Source organism: Taurulus bubalis (genome assembly GCF_910589615.1).
Source record: "Taurulus bubalis genome assembly, chromosome: 21".
In the NCBI taxonomy this organism is placed as follows: Eukaryota; Metazoa; Chordata; class Actinopteri; order Perciformes; family Cottidae; genus Taurulus; species Taurulus bubalis.
The window spans coordinates 2,629,587-2,651,558 of NC_136609.1; the positions used below are offsets into that span (position 1 = coordinate 2,629,587).

The window sequence follows — 21,972 nt, forward strand, 5'->3', positions numbered from 1 at the left end:
ATGAACCAAACTGCGTCCGTCTCTCATCAGATTGACTGTAAGCCCATGAAGGATGCCAAGGTAGGATGGATTTGTTCATGTTGCACATCCTTTTTCACACTTATTATAATCACTGCACCTTAAATATAAAAGTTGCCTACATTCTGACTTTATTCTTTGTGTTTTTTGAACCCAGCTTTAAATCAGTTGTTCCATCCATAGTTATACAGTTGTTGATCTCTCAGGGGCCTCGCCAGGCCGGTTAAGAAGAGGGAGGAGGGACCGATGACGCTAGTAAACAGTCAATAAAATATGTTTTTCAAAGGTTTGGATCATCGCAGACCACAAGAAGGCCTTGATCATACAAAATTATATGGTTGTATTGTCCACAACAAGTTATTTGATCAAATGAGTCATTTTGATCATGCATATTCTATTTTAATAATCATATTGAACATGTTTCACGTGTCTCTGAAATTGCTGTCCGCCCTGTCATTGTGGGGTAACTTCCCCTTTAAGAAACCCTCTGATGTTTTCAGTGACATCACTACCACCAATGTGTCTTTCTTCACTGAGGTGGCATGTTGCAGACTAAGTATTTACACTTATATTTTGTAGTTTTCATCACATTATGTGTGTAGTGTTATGTTGTCAAGCTTATCATGTCCACTGTCATAGTGAAATATCAATTCATATAAAAACCTGAAATTCTGAATCTATTTGTTAAACAGCACACAGTCACCTTGCTAACCATGTGCTCATTAAATGCTAACATTAGCCAAAAAGGTCAACTCTGTCATTGTCTACCCTGTCAGCAAGCCTTCCATTGTAGGGTGGACATTATTTGCATAATTTCATTATTATCCAAATACTTTTACCATCAAATAAAATCTAATGTTGAGAAAGGGACTAAATATCTTTCTGAAAATGTAAATTGTATCTCCACTTTGAATTTGTTCATGACAGGGTAGACATATGTGGCTGTTTGCATGTATATTGTCTACATGCAGTTAATTTATAAATTTTTTTTCCAGAGCTTAACCAACATGCATTTCTAACAGCATAACATTTACTTAATACATTGCATATGAAGTTCAATGAAAAATCATAGCTTTTTGGGGGTTTAGCTGTAGCTTTAGCCACGGACAGACAAACACAAGCACAAACTCACACACATCGTTTTTTGTGGATGATACAGTAAAACGCAGAGACGTAGTGACGGCATGAAGGCTCGGCCGTTCAAGAGCTTCGTTGTTGCTCAGTTTATGCAAAGCCAGACAGAAATCCAGTACAATCCTGTTCTTCAGCATGGAAATAGTCTGTCAGGAAGGTGTTCAGGAACTGGGAACCACAGGTAGCAGGACTCAAAAGCAGACACGAGGCTCGGTAGTCGGGTGCAAAAACAAGGTTTTACTTGAGCAAGGTTCGGTACACGGGGAATCAAAACAAGCAGAGGGAGGGGCAACAACTCACTGGGGAACAAAAACTGGTCGAAGCACGGGAAAGGCAAACTGTGGGAAACTGTGGTAAAGTCATCGGCACAGAGCAAGGCGTTGACACCGAGTAAAGACACAGAGGAAGGCACCGAGGAGGACGGTGTGAAACGAGACAAGGTGAGACAAAACTACCCAGGAGATCTGGACGCTATTTCTCGTACCTAGCTTACTGAGTTAGCGGGCTAATTGTCAGGATAAGATAACATAGGTCTGGCTTTCTCGGTTTCTCGAAGCAAGCTTAGATTAATCACCATAGCAACACATCCAAAAATGTAAACCTGCTCCCGGGCAGGCTTACTGAAATTCACTGGATAAGCTGAACACTCCCACGGACAAAAAAGGCAGCTCCCTTCCTCATTGATGAAGGAGCGATATTAGTTATATTAGTTTTATAGGGAGAGAGTTCTTTCAGATCACCAGGATCCATCCTTTACATTATCATGACTTCCTGTACGCGGCGATATAGATTTTGCCGGCAAGAAATACTTTATTTACGAGAGCTTCTCGAGCCGCGGACATTGATCAGCAGCGCAGCCGATCGCCCGTCTCAGACATAGACTCTCACCGCTGCATGCCGCTGTCCTTAAGTTTATTTAGTTCTTAAGAAACTTATGGATGTGTTGAAAGCACTCATAATTATATGACAGTGTTATTAGTACACCATACATATCATTATTGTAGAACATGATTAAGGTGATCATGATGAGAATACAGAGAATCACACATCATTTATTTTCACTGCTTCAATTGATTGACTTTCTGATTATGAATAATACATACATACTGATCCGCTCATACACAGTAGTAAAAGTTGCGTTCACGGCAACAACGTTGCAAAACTTTAGAATATTCGTAACGCGTTTGCTGTGAATGACTACGGTAATGACTTCCTCATATGCCTTCATGATCATCTCCTGCTTCTCAGTAGATACATAAAAAAGAGGTTCCTCTGAGTTTATTTGCCATTGTACTGTTAGAACATGGTGGTGTCAGTGCTCCATTATTATCCCTTCTGAAGAGGAGCGGGCGCATTTATCCAGATGACTGACGTCTGGCTAGAATTAACGAGACCGTTTCAGCACGGATCAGTCGTGAAGAAACCCAGATAGCCTGATGTCAATCATCTCGCTAATTTAAGATGGAGATTAGGACATTTGCTTGACTTTGTTTAGCCAGGTACGAGAACAGGGCCCTGGACGCTACAGGACGAGGTTAATTAATGCAAAGAAACCTTACATTGTGGTGCACTTTTTGGTTTTATTCATTGCCTTTTTGAAGAACTGAAAGGGCATCCCAAAGCCCCCCCAAAACAGTAATATATACTGTAAAATGAGATGCTTTGATGCTTTTCATGTGCATTATTTAGCCTGAGTGGTTTTAATTGTGTCATAAATCACAGCTCAGTAAACCACCGTCTGGTTTTAGCTGCTTCATAAATAAGCCGCTGCCTCTTGAGATACATTAGCTGTATCGGAGAATTTACCCACCACAAGGCGGCTGTTGCTGATGGAGAGAACTTCATTATTTATGTATTTATTTTCAGTGTTTTCATGGCTCGATTGGCTTACATGACCATTGAGAGTATTCAGGATTAGCCCATGGTTCAAGACCTTTGAATCACCGCCCATATCTCCAAATATGTGCAGCGACACGAAGTGGCAATTCAGTCTGATGGGGCCTGGATTTCCTCACAGGGTGTAAAACACATTTTTGGGACATTACATATCCCATCAAGACATGCTTCAAGACGTGTAACACCTGGGAAACATCACTGATGAGGAATAAAGTAGAAGAAGGTGAAAGAAAAAGCATTTGGAAGCGATATAAAAGGGTCTGCCCACACAGCGACCTGCTGGGGTTGAAGAGCGACCCCGAGTTAATTCACTTCCTGTGAACACTGCAAAATGAAGACGAAACCGAGCGGTTGCAGTGACCCTCCAGCCGGTATGCTGGAACAAAAAACAACCCCCAAACGGCATTTACAGCTCGTCAAACATCTCAAGCTCAACACAAATCAAAAGGTGCTCCGGAGGCGTGAAATCTAAACATAGTCATCATCAAAGCAGAAGCAACAAGTAAACTGACAGACGTCGAAAAAGAGGCACTAAATATGCATCACTAACTCCTTTAAAAAAAATCTGAAACAGTGCTTGGCTCCACAAAATGAGCATTTGTGTATCAATAACTCATCATCATGTTACTTTAAATTCTTGCATGCTCGCAAATCCCATTTGCACAGTCAGGAGAGTCTCCAGCTCTGTTTTAAAATGACAAGACACGTCTTCTTTCATCTCTACGGTGTTTAAATCCTGGTGATCGGTTAACACCTTAAAGTATGAGTCAGTAGCACAACATTAAAATGTCTTATTTTGTCTTTTTAATGCCGTGTTCACACCGGACGCGACGCGAATTTGCGGCGCCGCGTCCACCGCGGAAGTTTACTCGCGTGAGTAGAAAGAGGGCGTTCACACCAAACACGAATTCGCGGCGCGACCAAAGGGGCGTGGCTTAGCTCTGTTGCTTGCCTCTCTGAGAGACAAGCGACGAAGCTTTCATTTCCGCTATCGACCATGGAATAAATAACCACTAGTTCTGCTTTATACTTGTTGTGGAAGTCCCAAACATGTCGGAACATGAAACGCCCTCGTATTTGGGTTCATAACATCATCCGTAGCCGCACACAGCTCGGTGAATTTCACCGACTCCTCCAGGAACTGCGTCTCGCGTATCTCCGTAAAACGATACCAACTATGCCATCCACCATGGAAATAACCACCAGTTCTGCTTCATACTTTTTGTGTAAACTCCACATATGTCGGAACATCAAACTCCATGGTGTCTGGGTTCATAATATTATCAGTAGTCCCACAACAGCGTCTCAATGAAGCCGCTGGTTCAGGCGGAGCAGCAGCAAATTTGCGCCCAACGCGTCTGTGGATTGACTTTACATGTAAACTGGTCGCGCCGCAAATTTGCGTCACGTCCGGTGTGAACACGGCATAAGAGTCTAGCCTTGAATTTAGAGAGACATTAGGCCTGGTGTCACGGAATAGTTTGTAGTACCGCAAATATATAAATACTGCAATATTTTCATCATTGGGCAATAAGCAAAATCCCCATTGTGTCACCTCCTTTGGCGATAAATAGTGACGTACATAGCAGATATTTATAGAAATGCAAAGCTTTGAGATTCTGTCTTTATATCAGTGTTTATTTGACCTTTTACCTAATTTCACTGAGAGAAATTTTAGTCCAGTCAGGATGCCTCCTGGACGCCTCCCATTAGAGGTTTTCCAGGCACGTCCAACTGGTAGGAGACCCCGGGGAAGACAGAGGACACGCTGGAGGGATTATATCTCCCGGCTGGCCTTGGAACGCGTCGGGATCCCCCAGAATGAGCTGGAAAGTGTTGCGGGTGAGAGGGAAGCCTGGGTCGGCCTGCTGAACCTGCTGCCACCGCAACCCGACCCCGGATAAGCGGCTGATAATGGATGGATGGATGGAATTTTAGTCCACAAACAGTTGGATTTTTACTTCTTCATTTTATCCATCCATCCATCCATTATCAGCCGCTTATCTGGGGTCGGGTTGCGGTGGCAGCAGGTTCAGCAGGCTGACCCAGGCTTCCCTCTCACCCGCAACACTTTCCAGCTCATTCTGGGGGATCCCGAGGCGTTCCAAGGCCAGCCGGGAGATATAATCCCTCCAGCGTGTCCTCGGTCTTCCCCGGGGTCTCCTACCAGTTGGACGTGCCTGGAAAACCTCTAATGGGAGGCGTCCAGGAGGCATCCTGACTAGATGCCCGAACCACCTCAGCTGACTCCTTTCGACACGAAGGAGCAGCGACTCGACTCCAAGCTCCCTCCTGATGTCCGAGCTCCTTACCCTATCTCTAAGGCTGAGCCCGGCCACCCTGCGGAGGAAGCTCATTTCGGCCGCTTGTATTCGAGATCTCGTTCTTTCGGTCACGACCCAGAGTTCGTGACCATAGGTGAGGGTTGGAACGTAGACCGACCAGCAAATGGAGAGCTTCGCCTTCCGGCTCAGCTCCCTCTTCACCAGGACGGACCGGTACTTCTTTATTTTAAGAAAACCCAAATGTATGTGACAGAAATACGTAAACTTATTAGTAAATAAAGTTTGTGATATTTTTACTTTTTGCTTTGAGGTTCCTCCTTTTATTTTTTTCAAAGCAAACAACCCTAAAACGTGTGAAACTGAACAGATTGCCGTCAGTTCCCAATCGCAGTCAAAAATTCGCTGAATATTATCATTAACCCGGTGTCGTCGCTGCCATCTGTTACTGTGGAGTAAAAGGACTGTTAGCATGTTAGCCTTCGAGTATTTCTGTGCCTCATTTGCTAATTTAACCCCTTCCCACAGCCTGAATAATATGATCATACACTGAATGGTTGTCACTTTAAATGATTTGTTATGTAGAGTTGAGCTGGTTGCATTTGCACATCCTACACTATTCTGGTGTGAAAGCTGTGTGTGAGAAGAGAAGTCACGCTGCCAAGTTCCTGACTTGCACACGACAGTGTTGGAGGAAGTATTCAGATGCTTTACTTCAGTAAAAGTAGAGTGCTGTGAACATACTCCACTGCGAGTAAAAGTCCTGCATCAAGTATTAAATTAGAAAAAGTTCAATCAATCAAAGGTAAAAGTACTCATTCTGCAGAAAAATCTTTCCCTGTGTGTTTTACTATTATATATACAGGTAAAAGCCAGTAAATTAGAATATTTTGAAAAACTTGATTTATTTCAGTAATTGCATTCAAAAGGTGTAACTTGTACATTATATTTATTCATTGCACACAGACTGATGCATTCAAATGTTTATTTCATTTAATTTTGATGATTTGAAGTGGCAACAAATGAAAATCCAAAATTCCGTGTGTCACAAAATTAGAATATTGTGTTAGGGTTACATTTTGAAGATACCTGGTGCCACAAACTAATCAGCTGATTAACTCAAAACACCTGCAAAGGGCTTTAAATGGTCTCTCAGTCCAGTTCTGAAGCCTACACAAACATGGGGAAGACTTCAGATTTGACAGCTGTCCAAAAGGCGACCATCGACACATTGCACAAGGAGGGAAAGACACAAAAGGTTATTGCTGAAGAGGCTGGCTGTTCTCAGAGCTCTGTGTCCAAACACATTAATGGAGAGGCAAAGGGAAGGAAAAACTGTGGTCAGAAAAAGTGTACAAGCAATAGGGATCACCGCGCCCTGGTCAAGATTGTGAAAAAAAACCCATTCAAAAATGTGGGGGAGATTCACAAGGAGTGGACAGCTGCTGGAGTCAGTGCTTCAAGATCCACCACCAAGAGACGCTTGAAAGACATGGGTTTCAACTGCCGCATACCTCGTGTCAAGCCACTGTTGACCAAGAAACAGCGCGAAAAGCGTCTCACCTGGGCTAAGGAAAAAAAGAGCTGGACTGCTGCTGAGTGGTCCAAAGTCATGTTTTCTGACGAAAGCAAATTTTGCATTTCCTTTGGAAATCGAGGTCCCAGAGTCTGGAGGAGGACAGGAGAGGCACAGGATCCACGTTGCCTGAAGTCTAGTGTAAAGTTTCCACCATCAGTGATGGTTTGGGGTGCCATGTCATCTGCTGGTGTCGGTCCACTCTGTTTCCTGAGATCCAGGGTAAACGGATGGATCCAGAAACTCATGGACTCCATGCCACGCCGCATTAACGCAGTAATTGAGGCAAAAGGAGCTCCAACCAAGTATTGAGTATTGTACATGCTCATATTTTTCATTTTCATACTTTTCAGTTGGCCAACATTTCTAAAAATCCCTTTTTTGTATCAGCCTTAAGTAATATTCTAATTTTGTGACACACAGAATTTTGGATTTTCATTTGTTGCCACTTCAAATCATCAAAATTAAATGAAATAAACATTTGAATGCATCAGTCTGTGTGCAATGAATAAATATAATGTACAAGTTACACCTTTTGAATGCAATTACTGAAATAAATCAAGTTTTTCAAAATATTCTAATTTACTGGCTTTTACCTGTGTGTGTGTATATATATATATATATATATATATATATATATATATATATATATATATATATATATATATATATATATATATATATACATTTAAGTCTGTAGCATTTGGGGTGACCTATTGGCAGATATGGAAATAATATTCATCTAAATATGTTTGCTTTAGTGTATAAATGCCTGACAATAAGTTTTTTGCGTTTAGAATAAAGCGTTTATATCTAGTACATGAGTACTGTGCTAATCCTATTTCTTGGTCCCAGACTGGTCTGCACTACTGTCTAAGCTTATGGAGGAGCTTTTTATTTGATGTTAGTATTTAGTTATTTTATTCACAAGTAGTATTGTTTATTATTCTACATGTTTGCTCATTTAGGTTTGATTTTTTTTAAATATTAAGAGTGTTTTCATTTGGTAGTCTTTTTTTTAGTTTAATTATTTTGTTTTTAAGTATACTTAGTTTTTTGGTTTGTTTATTAATTGGGTATACACTCTGGGCATCTAGGGTTATTTATAGGAGTAGGCAGGTACAGGACCAGCAGGCCTATGTTTTTTAACCAGAGCAAGAGAGAAAGAAACAAGTTCCATTGTTACTTTAATTTTTTTGTTTTGTTTATTTAAATTTATTTCAAATATTATGATTATTATTTAGTTGTTTATGTTTGTTTTGTTAAATAAATTATGAAAAACACAGTATCCTGTATGGGCAATACATTAATTTGTAAAAAAAAAGAGAAAAAAAAGATTGTATTCTAAAAGAAAGAAATAGAAAGAAAAAAGGTTAAACAGGTCATAATTCCGATTAACATCTATTTCTTATTGCCATCCTGTTGTCATCAAGGATTTAATCAGTATGACATTCTGTAGGTCACATTACGTTTGATCACATGACCTGCAGACACCTGAGGTCACAAGTGCCTTTGATGTTGGCACATATCGAAGCTGGATATGGAGGCATTTTCAAAACTCCATTAAACCAGAGACACAGCGCTTCAACAACAGTTTAGCTACTTCCAACCAATACTTCAAGCATTTACGAGACATTTGGACAATTTATTCATTACAGAATACAGATGTCGAACACAATGGACGTACAATTCCACAATTTTGAAAGGATTAACCTGGACAGGGAGAATTGGGAGATGGTTGAATTGAAGAAAAAGAAACAAAAAATGTCTGAAGAGGAAGTAGACCGTAAAACTTTGGAGCAGGGGCAGAGTACATGGGAAAAGATTATGAGTCAAGATCAGGAGAGGAACTTTCAGATCCAGCTCCGCAGGACCGCTTTAGCAGGAGATCACATCCTGCAAATGAAAGAAAAGTCACTGCTGAAAGACCAAAAGAAACAGGAGAGCAAGAAAGACTTAGAAATGCTCGTGACCCTGGATGAACTCCACGCGCAGGAACTGAGACGGCAAGAGGAGCAAAAACTTCTGCGGAAGAAGATCGAACACAAAAACTGTCTTGAGGATATCTCCAGAAAGAACACCTACAGAAAGGAACAGGCAGAGATACTTTTGACGGAGGAAGAGCAAACCAGGCTGGCTCACATTGAAATGGAAGGGAAACTCCTTAAAAGAAAATCTGATGCAACAGTCAGGTTCACGAGGCACCGGTTGTCTGCAGAGACTGTGATTGAAAAGCTTGTGACCTTAAAGAAGGAACAAGCTGCTGCCATAGCTGAGAGGGAGGAGCAGAACCTTGTCAGCTGTTTGGCCAAGAGACGGGCCGAACAAGTGAAGCTGCAGAAGGATGCTGAGAAGAAGGCTGAAGCTCTTCAGTCCATCTCTGCCCACAGGCAGAAGATGATCCATGAGAGACAGCAGAGGGAAGAGGCCGATCGTCAGAGCAACGCGGACTGGCTTCAGGCTCAGAAAGACGCCGACAGCTCATTCCTGGAGGGGAACAAATCAAAGGCACAAAGCACCAGAAAAGAACAAGTCCAGATGCAAAACTTCAATGACTCCCTGAAAGCTGAGAAACGTCAAAGTCAAATTCAGCAGGATCTGACGAGGCTGGACCCCGGCACGGCAAGACACACACTCGGTGGAGGAGTGAGTCCTAGCTGTGGCGAGGGAAGTAGTTACATCACTGCAGATATCGCCGACACCACATTGATCAAGTACGGCAGCGCTATTAAGAAACGGCAGGAGGACTGCAAGAAACTGGAAGAGATAACATTCACAAATCCCGACTGCAATGTAATCCTGGAAGAAAACAAAGCTGTGGATATAAATGACACTAATGAACCGATGGAACAGGTCAAGGTGCTCACCCAGGTGCCTCTATGTCCAACTCCCCCACCAGCAGAGCTGAGGAAAGACTCCCAGAGAAGCATTCGGGTTAGAAAGCTGCTCAACAGGCCTAAGGCTGTGTCTGCCAACCACAGTTTAGAAAAGAGTCATCTGGACAGGGAGAATCAGGTGATGGCTGAATTAATGATCCCGAAACAAAAAATGGCTGAAGCAGAAGAAAGGCGTAGGACTGTGAAGGTGGCGCTGAGTACATGTGATAGAGTTCTGAGACAAGATCACGAGAGGAACCTTCAGTACGGGCTCCACAGGCATGCGTTGGCAGGACAACACCTCCTGCAAATGAGAGAACAGGCACTGCAGAAAGCCGAAGAGGAATGGCAGAACAAGAACGATTTGGAATTGCGCAGAAACATGGATAAACTCTACGCACAGGAACTGAGACAGCAGGAAGAGCAAAAACCTCTGCTGAAGAAGATGGAACACAAGAACCGTCTTGAGGATATCTCCAGAATGGACTCCTACAGAGAGAAACAGGCAGAGATACTTTTGATAGAGGAAGAGCAAACCAATCTTGCTCGCGTCGAAATGGAAGTGAAACAACTTCAAAGAAAAGCCGATGCAACAGCCTGGGTCACGAGGCACAAGTCGTCTTTAAAGATTGTTTACGATAATCTGGCATCCTTAAAGAAGGAACAAGCTTCTGCCAAAGCTGAGAGGGACGAGCAGAGCGTTTTTACCGGTTTGGCCAAGAGACGGGCCGGACAAGAAAGGCAGCGGAAGGAAAGGGCTGAGAAGAAGGCTGAAGTTCTTCAGTCCATCTCTGCCCACAGGCAGAAGACAATCCAGGAGAGACAGCAGAGGGAAGAGGCCGAGCGTCAGAGCAACGCGGACTACTTCCAGGCTAAGAAAGATGACGACAGGGCATTCCTGGAGGAGAAGGAATTGAAGGCACAATATACCAGAAAAGTCCAGCTGCAAAACTTCAATAACTCCCTGGTAGCTGAGAAACGTCAAATTCAGCAGACACTGACGAGTAAGGGCAGCGGAGATGAAGGACACACACTCGGTGGAGGAGTGAGTTTTAGCTGTGATGAAGGAGGCGGTTACATCACTGCAGGTACCGCTGCCATCCAGTTGGCCCATTACTGCAGTGCCAAGGGGAAGCAGCGGCAGGAGCTCAAACAGGAAGTCGTGAGCAAGATTGGACAGATCGATCGCTCTACGTTCACGGATCATACCCTCGGTGGAGGAGTGAATTTTAGCTGCGATGAGCGGAGCGTTTGCATCACTGCAGATACTGCCGGCACCCCGTTGACCTATTACGGCAGAGCTAACTGGAAGCGGTTCAACAAGCTTCCCCCCATTGCAAATAGGTTGAGGTAGTCCAAAAATATCGGATCTGGATATGTCTTGTCACTTCCGGTCTTTCCTTCACATCCTTCTCCTCTCACCCCATAGGGTTTTCTCCAGGTACTCCGGTTTATCTCCGGGTGATCCGGTATATGTAGGGCCTTCTCCAGGTGATCTGGTAGATGTAGGGTTATCTCCGGGTGATCCGGTATATGTAGGGTTTTCTCCAGGTGATCTGGTAGATGTAGGGTTCTCTCCGGGTGATCCGGTATATGTAGGGCCTTCTCCAGGTGATCTGGTAGATGTAGGGTTATCTACGGGTGATCCGGTATATGTAGGGCCTTCTCCAGGTGATCTGGTAGATGTAGGGTTATCTCCGGGTGATCCGGTATATGTAGGGTTTTCTCCAGGTGAGCTCGTTCATGTAGGGTTATCTCCGGGTGATCCGGTATATTTAGTGCCTTCTCCAGGTGATCTGGTTTGTGTAGGGTTGTCTTCGGGTGATCTGGTATATTTAGTGCCGTCTCCAGGTGATCTGGTTTGTGTAGGGTTGTCTCCGGGTGAGCCGGTTATCCCGCACACTATTGATCACTGCAAATAACAACAATAAAATTTAAAAAAAAAACAGAAATCAAATGTTTCTACTTTTATTTTAGGTGTTTTAAGTGACTCACGTGACCACACACACAATTATGTGTGCTGAAAAACAATGGAAATATTAGGTAAAAATGTTTACTGTATTATGTCTGTCAATATTTCCAAATAAATAAAAAAAATATCCTATGGTGCTTTCAGTTGATTTAATGGTGTTAAACTAAACCTTAACTTCTTACGTTTTGAGCTAAATATCGTTTTGATTATTAAAGTTATAGCTTTAGTCTGCAAAAGGACGCTAATACCGGTGAATTAGCCGTGCACCGCTGCGCCGTTTAGTGGCTAACGTAGTCCGAACCAGGTCTCCTTGATATGACTGTGGTTTCTATTGTGATCAGGACATTGCAACACATTGCAATAGGGGAGAAATAATGCTGACTGATTTTTGATATGCACGGGGATGAGATGACTCGTCAGTCCGTCATGTAGCCTGCAAGAAACATCGTAGATTATTCACAGAATATTTTTGTGTAGTTTATTTACTTTTAAGGAAAAGTTGTTTATCAATACCTTCTATGAAGGATATTACCCCTCTAGGGGCGTCCGGGGGCATGCTCCCCTGTAAGAAAAATTTAAATATTCCATATTTTAAAGCATCGATCTGATGCATTTTGAGATGCATTTTTTGCCAACCTGGGGAGAGCTGGAGAAACTTAACTTCAGCCATGAGTCAAACATTATTATGGCCTCCTTACTAAGTATTATGCAAGCCATTTCATGCCAGCCTGTCACTGGGTCTAACATTTACAGTCAGACCTGCAAACTCATGAGGGGTGAAAAAGGTGACACCAGCGGGGCGGAGGGGCAGTGACGGGCAAGTCAGTGCCGAACAGCGCCACTCGTCGAGAAGCTGACAAACTATAATCATTATAGGTTTTAATTCTTCTTTTGTCAATACCCAAGTGTACACACATATATATATATATATATACACACACACACACACACACACACACACACACACACACACACACACACACACTACCGTTCAAAAGTTTGGGGTCACCCAGACAAATTCAGTTCAGTTTCTTCGCAATTTCTCGCATGGAATAGTCTTCATTTCTAAGAACAAGAATAGACTGGCGAGTTTCACATGAAAGTTCTCTTTTTCTGGCCATTTTGAGAGTATAATGAACCCACAAATGTGATGCTATGCATAGGAAGGCCAGTTGTATAGCTTCTCTCACCAGCATAACTGTTTTAAGCTGTGCTAACATAATTGCACAAGGGTTTTCTAATCCTCCATTTGTTTTCTATGATGAGCAAACACAATGTCCCATTAGAACACTGGAGTGATAGTTGCTGGAAATGGGTCTCTATACACCTACGTAGATATTTCATTAAAAACCAGACGTTTCCACCTAGAATAGTCATTTACCACATTAACAATGTATAGTGTATTACTGATTAATGTAATGTTATCTTCATTGAAAAAAACAGTGCTTTTCTTTGAAAAATAAGGACATTTCTAAGTGACCCCAAACTTTTGAACGGTAGTGTGTGTGTATATATTTTGTAGACTTAATACTTACAATATGCAATACTGCTCTACTATCCTGAATATTGTTTTGCTACAACTACATTTCACTTCATAATATTACACTTATATGGCATAATATGTATAATGTACTAGCCTTTTTATTTGACCATATTATGTCATACTGTTATACCACTTTACTTTGAGGAGACGTCACTGTTAGTCTAGAACACTGGATAATGTTTCCACCAGTAAACCTGAACATGCACACCTCTCTTTGTGTGACAGCGATTATAACCACATAACTCTATAGATTATAATTAACTGGAGGATACACTTTTTCCTACACATAGATCTTAAACCCTTAAATATAAACAGTAGCCCGGCCACCCTACGGAGGAAACTCATTTCATTTTTTTTAAGTTGGATAAAATCTCCACTTGTCCTCTCCTTATATGTAGTCAGGTGTCGGTAGGTAGACCTGTCTGACGTCACACGCTGCCATGGACTCGTCGCTGCCAGTAATCTTACTTGCTGTCTCTCCAACAACGTTAGCTAACGTGATAGCAAGGTGACTAGCTTGCCAATAAAAAACTGGTGGGAGGGAAATGAAGCCGCTGTTGACATCTTCACGCTGATTGGCCAAGACTCGACACGGCAAAGATCTTCTATTGCTAAGATGATCACAACCTCAGTTTTTTTCCCGTGTCCCACTCCAATCTCAGAAACGCTGGACAGTTGACCCCCCCCCCCCCCCAAAACAAAAACTCTTCGGCTCTACACAATTCACGTAGGTTACCTATTTTGGTTTCAAAACGGGGAATTTCGCCAAAAGGTGAGGGATTTTCATGTCTGCACTAGAGTGCGGTCTAAGGGGCCGTTCACACCAGACGCGACTCTCAAAAACGTGTCGCTAGCAAAACCATTGTTTCCCTATGGTACGGCGCGCATAAAGCAACCATTCCCATTAAAACCCAAACAATATATATTATTTTAGACCTACTGCATACTATCCATCGTTAGTCAGCATTTTAAATGTATCAGCTGGTTCTTAGTATCTCTGTGTTTTTATTTCTGCTCACATGGACCGTCTCAGGTTGGACTGCTTTGAAATACAATTTTCCAAACCAAGGTCACTGCTGTGAAGGCAGCAGCCCAGAGGCGCTCACAAATAAAGCCACTCCGTCAAACTGGATCATCTCCACATCAACCAGATCAACGTGCATTCACGTATTGGTGAGCTCTTGTTTTTTGTGGATGATACAGTAAAACGCAGAGACGTAGTGACGGCATGAAGGCTCGACCGTTCAAGAGCTTCGTTGTTGCTCAGTTTATGCAAAGCCAGACAGAAATCCAGTACAATCCTGTTCTTCAGCATGGAAATAGTCTGTCAGGAAGGTGTTCAGGAACTGGGAACCACAGGTAGCAGGACTCAAAAGCAGACACAAGGCTCGGTAGTCGGGTGCAAAAACAAGGTTTTACTTGAGCAAGGTTCGGTACACGGGGAATCAAAACAAGCAGAGGGAGGGGCAACAACTCACTGGGGAACAAAAACTGGTCGAAGCACGGGAAAGGCAAACTGTGGGAAACTGTGGTAAAGTCATCGGCACAGAGCAAGGCGTTGACACCGAGTAAAGACACAGAGGAAGGCACCGAGGAGGACGGTGTGAAACGAGACAAGGTGAGACAAAACTACCCAGGAGATCTGGACGCTACAGAAGGAGGTTAATTAATGCAAAGAAAACCTTACACTGTGGTGCACTTTTTGGTTTTATTCATTGCCTTTTTGAAGAACTGAAAGGGCATCCCAAAGCCCCCCCCAAAAAACAGTAATATATACTGTAAAATGAGATGCTTTGATGCTTTTCATGTGCATTATTTAGCCTGAGTGGTTTTAATTGTGTCATAAATCACAGCTCAGTAAACCACCGTCTGGTTTTAGCTGCTTCATAAATAAGCCGCCGCCTCTTGAGATACATTAGCTGTATCGGAGAATTTACCCACCACAAGGCGGCTGTTGCTGATGGAGAGAACTTCATTTTTTATGTATTTATTTTCAGTGGCTCGATTGGTTTACATGACCATTGAGAGTATTCAGGATTAGCCCATGGTTCAAGACCTTTGAATCACCGCCCATATCTCCAAATATGTGCAGCGACACGAAGTGGCAATTCAGTCTGATGGGGCCTGGATTTCCTCACAAGGTGTAAAACACATTTTTGGGACATTACATATCCTGTCAAGACATGTTTCAAGACGTGTAACACCTGGGAAACATCACTGATGAGGAATAAAGTAGAAGAAAGTGAAAGAAAAAGCATTTGGAAGCGATATAAAAGGGTCTGCCCACACAGCGACCTGCTGGGGTTGAAGAGCGACCCCGAGTTAATTCACTTCCTGTGAACACTGCAAAATGAAGACGAAACCGAGCGGTTGCAGTGACCCTCCAGCCGGTAAGCTGGAACAAAAAACAACCCCCAAACGGCATTTACAGCTCGTCAAACATCTCGAGCTCAACACAAATCAAAAGGTGCTCCGGAGGCGTGAAATCTAAACATAGGGGCCGTTCACACCAGACGCGACTTTTAAAAGCGCAGTCGCTTCAAAAACGCCTTGGCAAAAACGTGCTTGGCAAAAAAAAAAAAACAGCCCGGTGCGCCTGTGGCGCGTGCCTTCGTGTGCACCCGGGCGATAAAATTTAATTTGCAAAATGGATTCAAGCAGACGTCGCGCTCTTGCCCTTGCTGTGTTGTGGGATGAGGAGGAGGAAGCCCCCCTCCCCCAAAAAGCGGAGGTTTTGGGTTCACGACATTTAAAAAAAAAAAGGAAAGAGTACGGTGAATACCACCATATATTCCGGGAATTGTGTCTCGATGACGAGCGCTTTCAACAGTACTCTCGACTGAGCAGGAGTCAGTTTGAGCGTCTCCTGAGCCATGGTGGGGCCAAGCATCGCGAGGCAGGAGACCAACTGGCGGGAGACTATCAGCCCATCAGAAAGGCTGAGTATTTGTCTCAGGTGAGTTTCTTCCAATAAATAAAAATATATAGTATATAGATTAGATTAATTAAACTTGAATGTCATTGCATAGAGTACAAGTACTGAGAGAACGAAATGCAGTTAGCATAGAACGAAATGCAGTTAGCATCTAACCAGCAGAGTATTCACAATGTATCGTGGTAATATATAAATAAATAAATACATAAGATATATACAGATGAGGTATATACAGTATGAAATAATATATATGTAGTATGAACTATTGATAGTATAGCTGTTTGGACCACTACACTATCAACATCAAAGGAAACACTAAGCTACAAAAATGTATGCATTCAGTAGGTATAACTGAGCATTGTTTTGTGAATTGCAGATATCTCGCCTCTGGAGACTCCTTCAGAAGCCTGGGATTCAGCTACCGCATCGGCTTTTCAACTGTGGCTGGTGTTGTGCAGTGTGTGGTCACAGCCATCTGGGATTGTCTGGTGACTGAATACATGCCAGTACCGACAACCAGAGATTGGAAGGAGATTGCTGGAGGTTTCCAGCAACTCTGGGACTTCCCAAATTGCCTCGGCGCAATCGATGGGAAGCATGTCCAGATCCAAGCCCCAGCCAACACAGGATCCCTATTCTATAATTACAAGGGGCACTTCTCTGTTGTGCTCTTGGCTGTGGTAGATGCTCACTACTGCTTCTGCATCGTTGATGTCGAGGCATACGGGAAGAGCAGCGATGGAGGGACCCTGGCTGCGTCTGCCTTTGGGAAGGCCTTATATTCCCAGACCCTTCCACTCCCCCCAGATGTCCCTCTCCGTGGTGCTGCGGATCAGAGCCCGTTGCCCCACGTGTTTGTGGCAGACGAGGCGTATCCTCTGCGGAGGGATCTCATGAGTCCCTACCCGGGACAGAACAACAGTAGAGAGAGGAGGGTTTTCAACTACCGGCTGTCCCGGGCCAGAAGAATGGTAGAATGCACCATCGGCATTCTTGCCACACAGTGGCGGCTGTACCGGAGAGTTTTGGGGGTGTCTCCACAGGTGGCAGAGAAGGTCATCAAAGCCACCTGCATTCTCCACAACTTCCTGCACTGGGAGACGGAGGACCGTGACCTTCCCACCCTCTCCGCTGTGGGGCAGAGAGCTTTCCAGCACCTGGAACGGGTTGGCAGCAACAATGCATCACGAGAAGCCCAGGGTGTGAGGGAGAACTTCACCACCTATTTCTCCTCTCCTGCTGGTGCTGTCCATTGGCAAGACGGCATTATTTAAATATTGCTATTGAAAGTAATAAAAAAAATGTACACACAATCTAAATGCATCTTTGAAATACTTGTATTTACATTCATTACATTGACATGAGATACTTTCATTTAAATTCATTACTAAACTTTTATATCAACAATAATTGATATACTAACAAAAAAGAAACAAACCGCTACAACAAAGGAACATGTCACCACTGCATCCCTTCATTTCATTTACATTTAATTCACATATTTAACATTTAACGAGGTCCAAATTCTGCTTCATGGAGCATTCTCTGGAAGCCCATGCGGATTTCGGACCTTGTGACATTATCGAGCCTCTGGAATGCGGGTAAAAGGCTCAGCAGAAAGTGCTCGTCCTCATTAACGGGCTTGTTTAATGCCCCAAGGTACTCCGTTAAGGTGCTATTTTTCCCAGGTGCAGCAGTGGAGGCCTTGCAGGAATAGGGATGGGGTCTCTTGGGGGTGTGTGTGTGTGTGGAGACTGACTGCAGTGTCTAGGACTGCTTCAGAGGTGAGGAGAGGCTGGGTAGAGGGTCCTGGGCTCTGTGTGTCACTCCATGATTCCAAGAGACTGCTGCAAGCAAGTAAACACATTCAAAATTACCCATGGTGTAAAGTTTTGTGAATACAACTCCTCCTGTTAAGTCTCTTTACTATAGTGTCAGTTACCTGGGGTAATTGTGTCAGCTCAGTGTTAGACTCCACTGGTATCAGATGAAGAGTTATCTGTTAAAAGACAAAGGACAGTTTGTTTAATAAATAAAACAAAAATGCAGGTAATATGTGTGAATTGATTAATGAAGAAGTCTAAGAAATCCCTACTTCTGTATCATCCTCCATGTTAGTCGTGGTGGCCCTCTCCTGTACATGGGGTTCCATGAATGCCATGATCCCCATGTACTTACATCTAGCTTTCTTTCCTCCCTCAGCACCACTTTTTCTGGGCCTCTCCTCTCTCCTCTCCTTAATATATTTGTCCCTGAAATATTTCCACTTTTTGTTGCACTCACATACTACACTCACACACACACACACACACACACACACACACACACACACACACACACACACACACACACACACACACACACACACACTTAATTTCCCTTGAAAAGTATCCATCTATCTAATCTCCTGAACTCCCCTTTCCTGCAGCACTGTCCCATAGCTAACTAGCCAACTAGCCTATTTTAAAAATATATTTATAAACGGCATTATACTCACCAGAGAGATTCACCTGGCTGCTCACACAGGTCCACGCATGTGTCCGCCGTATGGTATTGCAGTTGTATTTAGACTTTGAATTGTAAAGTTCTTCGTAGTTGAAGATCACTAATATGAATGCCTCGTCGGAGGTTGCCATTTTCTTTTGAAAATCCTGCTGTTCATACCACACGAAAACAGGAAGGAAGTGGTAAAGTAATAAAGCCCGCCTCTTGCTTCATCCGATTGGCTGCCCTGGCCGAGTGTGACATTGATGAGCTGTGCGACTCCGCGCTAAATTGAGAATATTTCAACTTTTAAGCGCACCGAAAAAACGCAAGAAAAACGCGTTGCGCGGCATTTAAAAAGCGCGCATGAAAGGCGCGCCGTACCATAGGGAAACAATGGTTTTGCTAGCAACGCGTTTTTGAGAGTCGCGTCTCGTGTGAACGGCCCCTTAGTCATCATCAAAGCAGAAGCAACAAGTAGAAACTGCCAGAAGTCCAAAAAGAGGCACTAAATATGCATCACTAACTCCTTTAAAAAAAATCGGAAACAGTGCTTACCTCCACAAAATGAGCATTTGTGTATCAATAACTCATCATCATGTTACTTTAAATTCTTGCATGCTCGCAAATCCCATTTGCACAGTCAGGAGAGTCTCCAGCGCTGTTTTAAAATGACAAGACACGTCTTCTTTCATCTCTACGGTGTTTAAATCCTGGTGATCGGTTGACATCTTAAAGTATGTGAGTCAGTAGCACAACATTAAAATGTCTTATTTTGTCTTTTTAAGAGTCTGGCCTTGAATTTAGAGAGACATTAGGCCTGGTGTCACGGAATAGTTTGTAGTACCGCAAATATATAAATACTGCAATATTTTCATCATTAGGCAATAAGCAAAATCCCCATTGTGTCACCTCTTTTGGCGATAAATAGTGACGTATGTAGCAGATATTTATAGAAATACAAAGCTTTGAGATTCTGTCTTTAAATCAGTGTTTATTTGACCTTTTACCTAATTTTATACACCACAAAGTCCACAAACAGTTGGATTTTTACTTCTTCGTTTTAAGAAAACCCAAATGTACATGACAGAAATAGATAAACTTATTAGTAGATAAAGTTTGTGATATTTTTACTTTTGGATTTGAGGTTCCTCCTTTTATTTTTTTCAAAGCAAACAACCCTGAAACGTGTGAAACTGAACAGATTGCCGTCAGTTCCCAATCGCAGTCAAAAATTCACTGAATGTTATCATTAACCCGGTGTCTTTGCTGCCATCTGTTACTGTGGAGTAAAAGGACTGTTAGCATGTTAGCCTTCGAGTATTTCTGTGCCTCATTTGCTAATTTAACCCCTTCCCACAGCCTGAATAATATGATCATATACTGAATGATTGTCACTTTAAATGATTTGTTATGTAGAGTTGAGCTGGTTGCATTTGCACATCCTACACTATTCTGGTGTGAAAGCTGTGTGTGAGAAGAGACAACCCTGTCTCCTAAAAATTACGTTCCCCCAGAACTAATACTCATTCCCAATTACGTTCGATCAGAAACGTATCTCCTCCCTGATCATGTTTGTGTTTGACGTATTACACATACGTTGATTAAACACGTATGTTGATTATACATGTATTTTTGTTTTATGTTTTTATGTTTGTGTTTGACGTATTACAAATACGTTTATAATCGTGTGTTTGTGTTATTGTTTTCTTGCTTTATTTAAGCATATTTTAATTTTTAAACTCTGCGGAGAAAAAAGAAAAGAGGGGCGGGGTGAGGCCAGTGACAGCCGGCCAGTGACAGCCGGCCGGGCGCCGGCCACACCGGGAGCCCGAGAATCGGCCGCACCGGGAGCCGAAGACCGTTTGCCTGCCGTTGTTAGGACGGTAATGGGCCGGTCTTCAGACTGCTTGCACCGGGGCTCGGTCTTCAGACGCTTGGCGTTGCCGTCAGGCCGTCGGTAACAGCCTCCTTCACGCCGGCTCCGGTCTTCTCTGAGTCGGGTTGTTTGTGAATGCAGCCCAAAGTGTGTGATAAACTCCATCTAGTGCAGTAAACCACTGCGATCATCAGCAGACACTCGGATCTCTGTGGTCACATCAAGTGCAGAAGCTGACGTAAAAAAATATTGAAACGGACGGAAAGAGTCACGGGACCCAACATCCGGTTTTCAAAATACTAACTGATATGAATGTGGTGCGGCCGACTCTCGGGCTCCCGGTGCGGCCGGCACCCGGCTGTCACTGGCCTCACCCCGCCCCTCTTTTCTTTTTTTCCGCAGAGTTTAAAATTTTAAATAAGCTTCATTATAATACGGGTAGATCAAATCAAGCATTCTGATTGGTTGAGAGTGAGTCACAAGGTGTAGTTTATTCAGCCATAAAGTACTGTCCAGCCTGTTTACATTTAGAGCGTTCCACATCAGTGCGCACTTAAAATAACAGGTAGATTTAAATTGCGCGACCGTTAGTTGTCATTTCAAGCTTGACAGTTACCAAACCTTTGATATTGTAAACTTTGATATTGTAACGTCCGCAGTAACGACTCAGACGTTGGTTTCCTTAACTTGCAGGTGTATTGCTTGAGTGTTCACAGTATTGCAACGGGGCTCTTCGCTAACAGTAACGCTAGCTCAAACAGAACAGCTAACAAGCTCACGTAGCATCCCCCACACTAGCATAACGAACGACAACACACACGTCACTTCCTCCCTAAAATGAGATGAGGAATGAAAAGGGTTGGACCACAAAATCATGATAATTTCTAGTGAGAGATAATTACGTCGGTAATTTCCTGACGCGAGGCAAGTTCTCTAAACATCATGGAGGAGAACAATGACGGAGAAAAGACGAACAGAAGCAGCGAGAGCACTTCTTTACATCAGTGGCTGCGTGTCATCCTCCACCCTGCTTCCAACCGGCCTGGTCAGTAAATCACAGATTTACTGACCAGGCAGTCAGTTTTATAGTCCCGTATATTTTCTCTGTCGCTGAAATGCGATACACAACGTTTGGTGGCTACAACTATTTTGTGCTGAAAGGGAGCTTACTATTACTATTTATAAAGTCGCAGGTACCCGTATTATAAAAGCAACAAGGTACTCGAGGCAGTACTGTGTCTACAATAATGTACTGTTCAAGGGAGTTGTTAGGCCCGGCGCGCAGCGGAGGGCCGGCAAACCCTTGAACTGTACATTATTGTAGACACAGTACTGCCTCGAGTACCTTATTGCTTAAATAAAGCAAGAAAACAATTA

The 21,972-nt window shown here is 43.2% G+C and overlaps 1 protein-coding gene across 1 annotated transcript in view; it reads left to right on the top strand.

Annotated features, from left to right (window-relative positions):
* Positions 1-21,972, top strand: part of LOC306753102 (inactive dipeptidyl peptidase 10-like) — a gene marked incomplete at both ends in the record, with an annotated part of 61,825 nt that continues 39,853 nt past the window's right edge. Inside the window, one exon of the mRNA XM_079236939.1 lies at positions 1-60. Within this exon, the coding sequence (XP_079093065.1) occupies positions 1-60 (60 nt within the window). The remainder of the gene's footprint in view (positions 61-21,972) is intronic.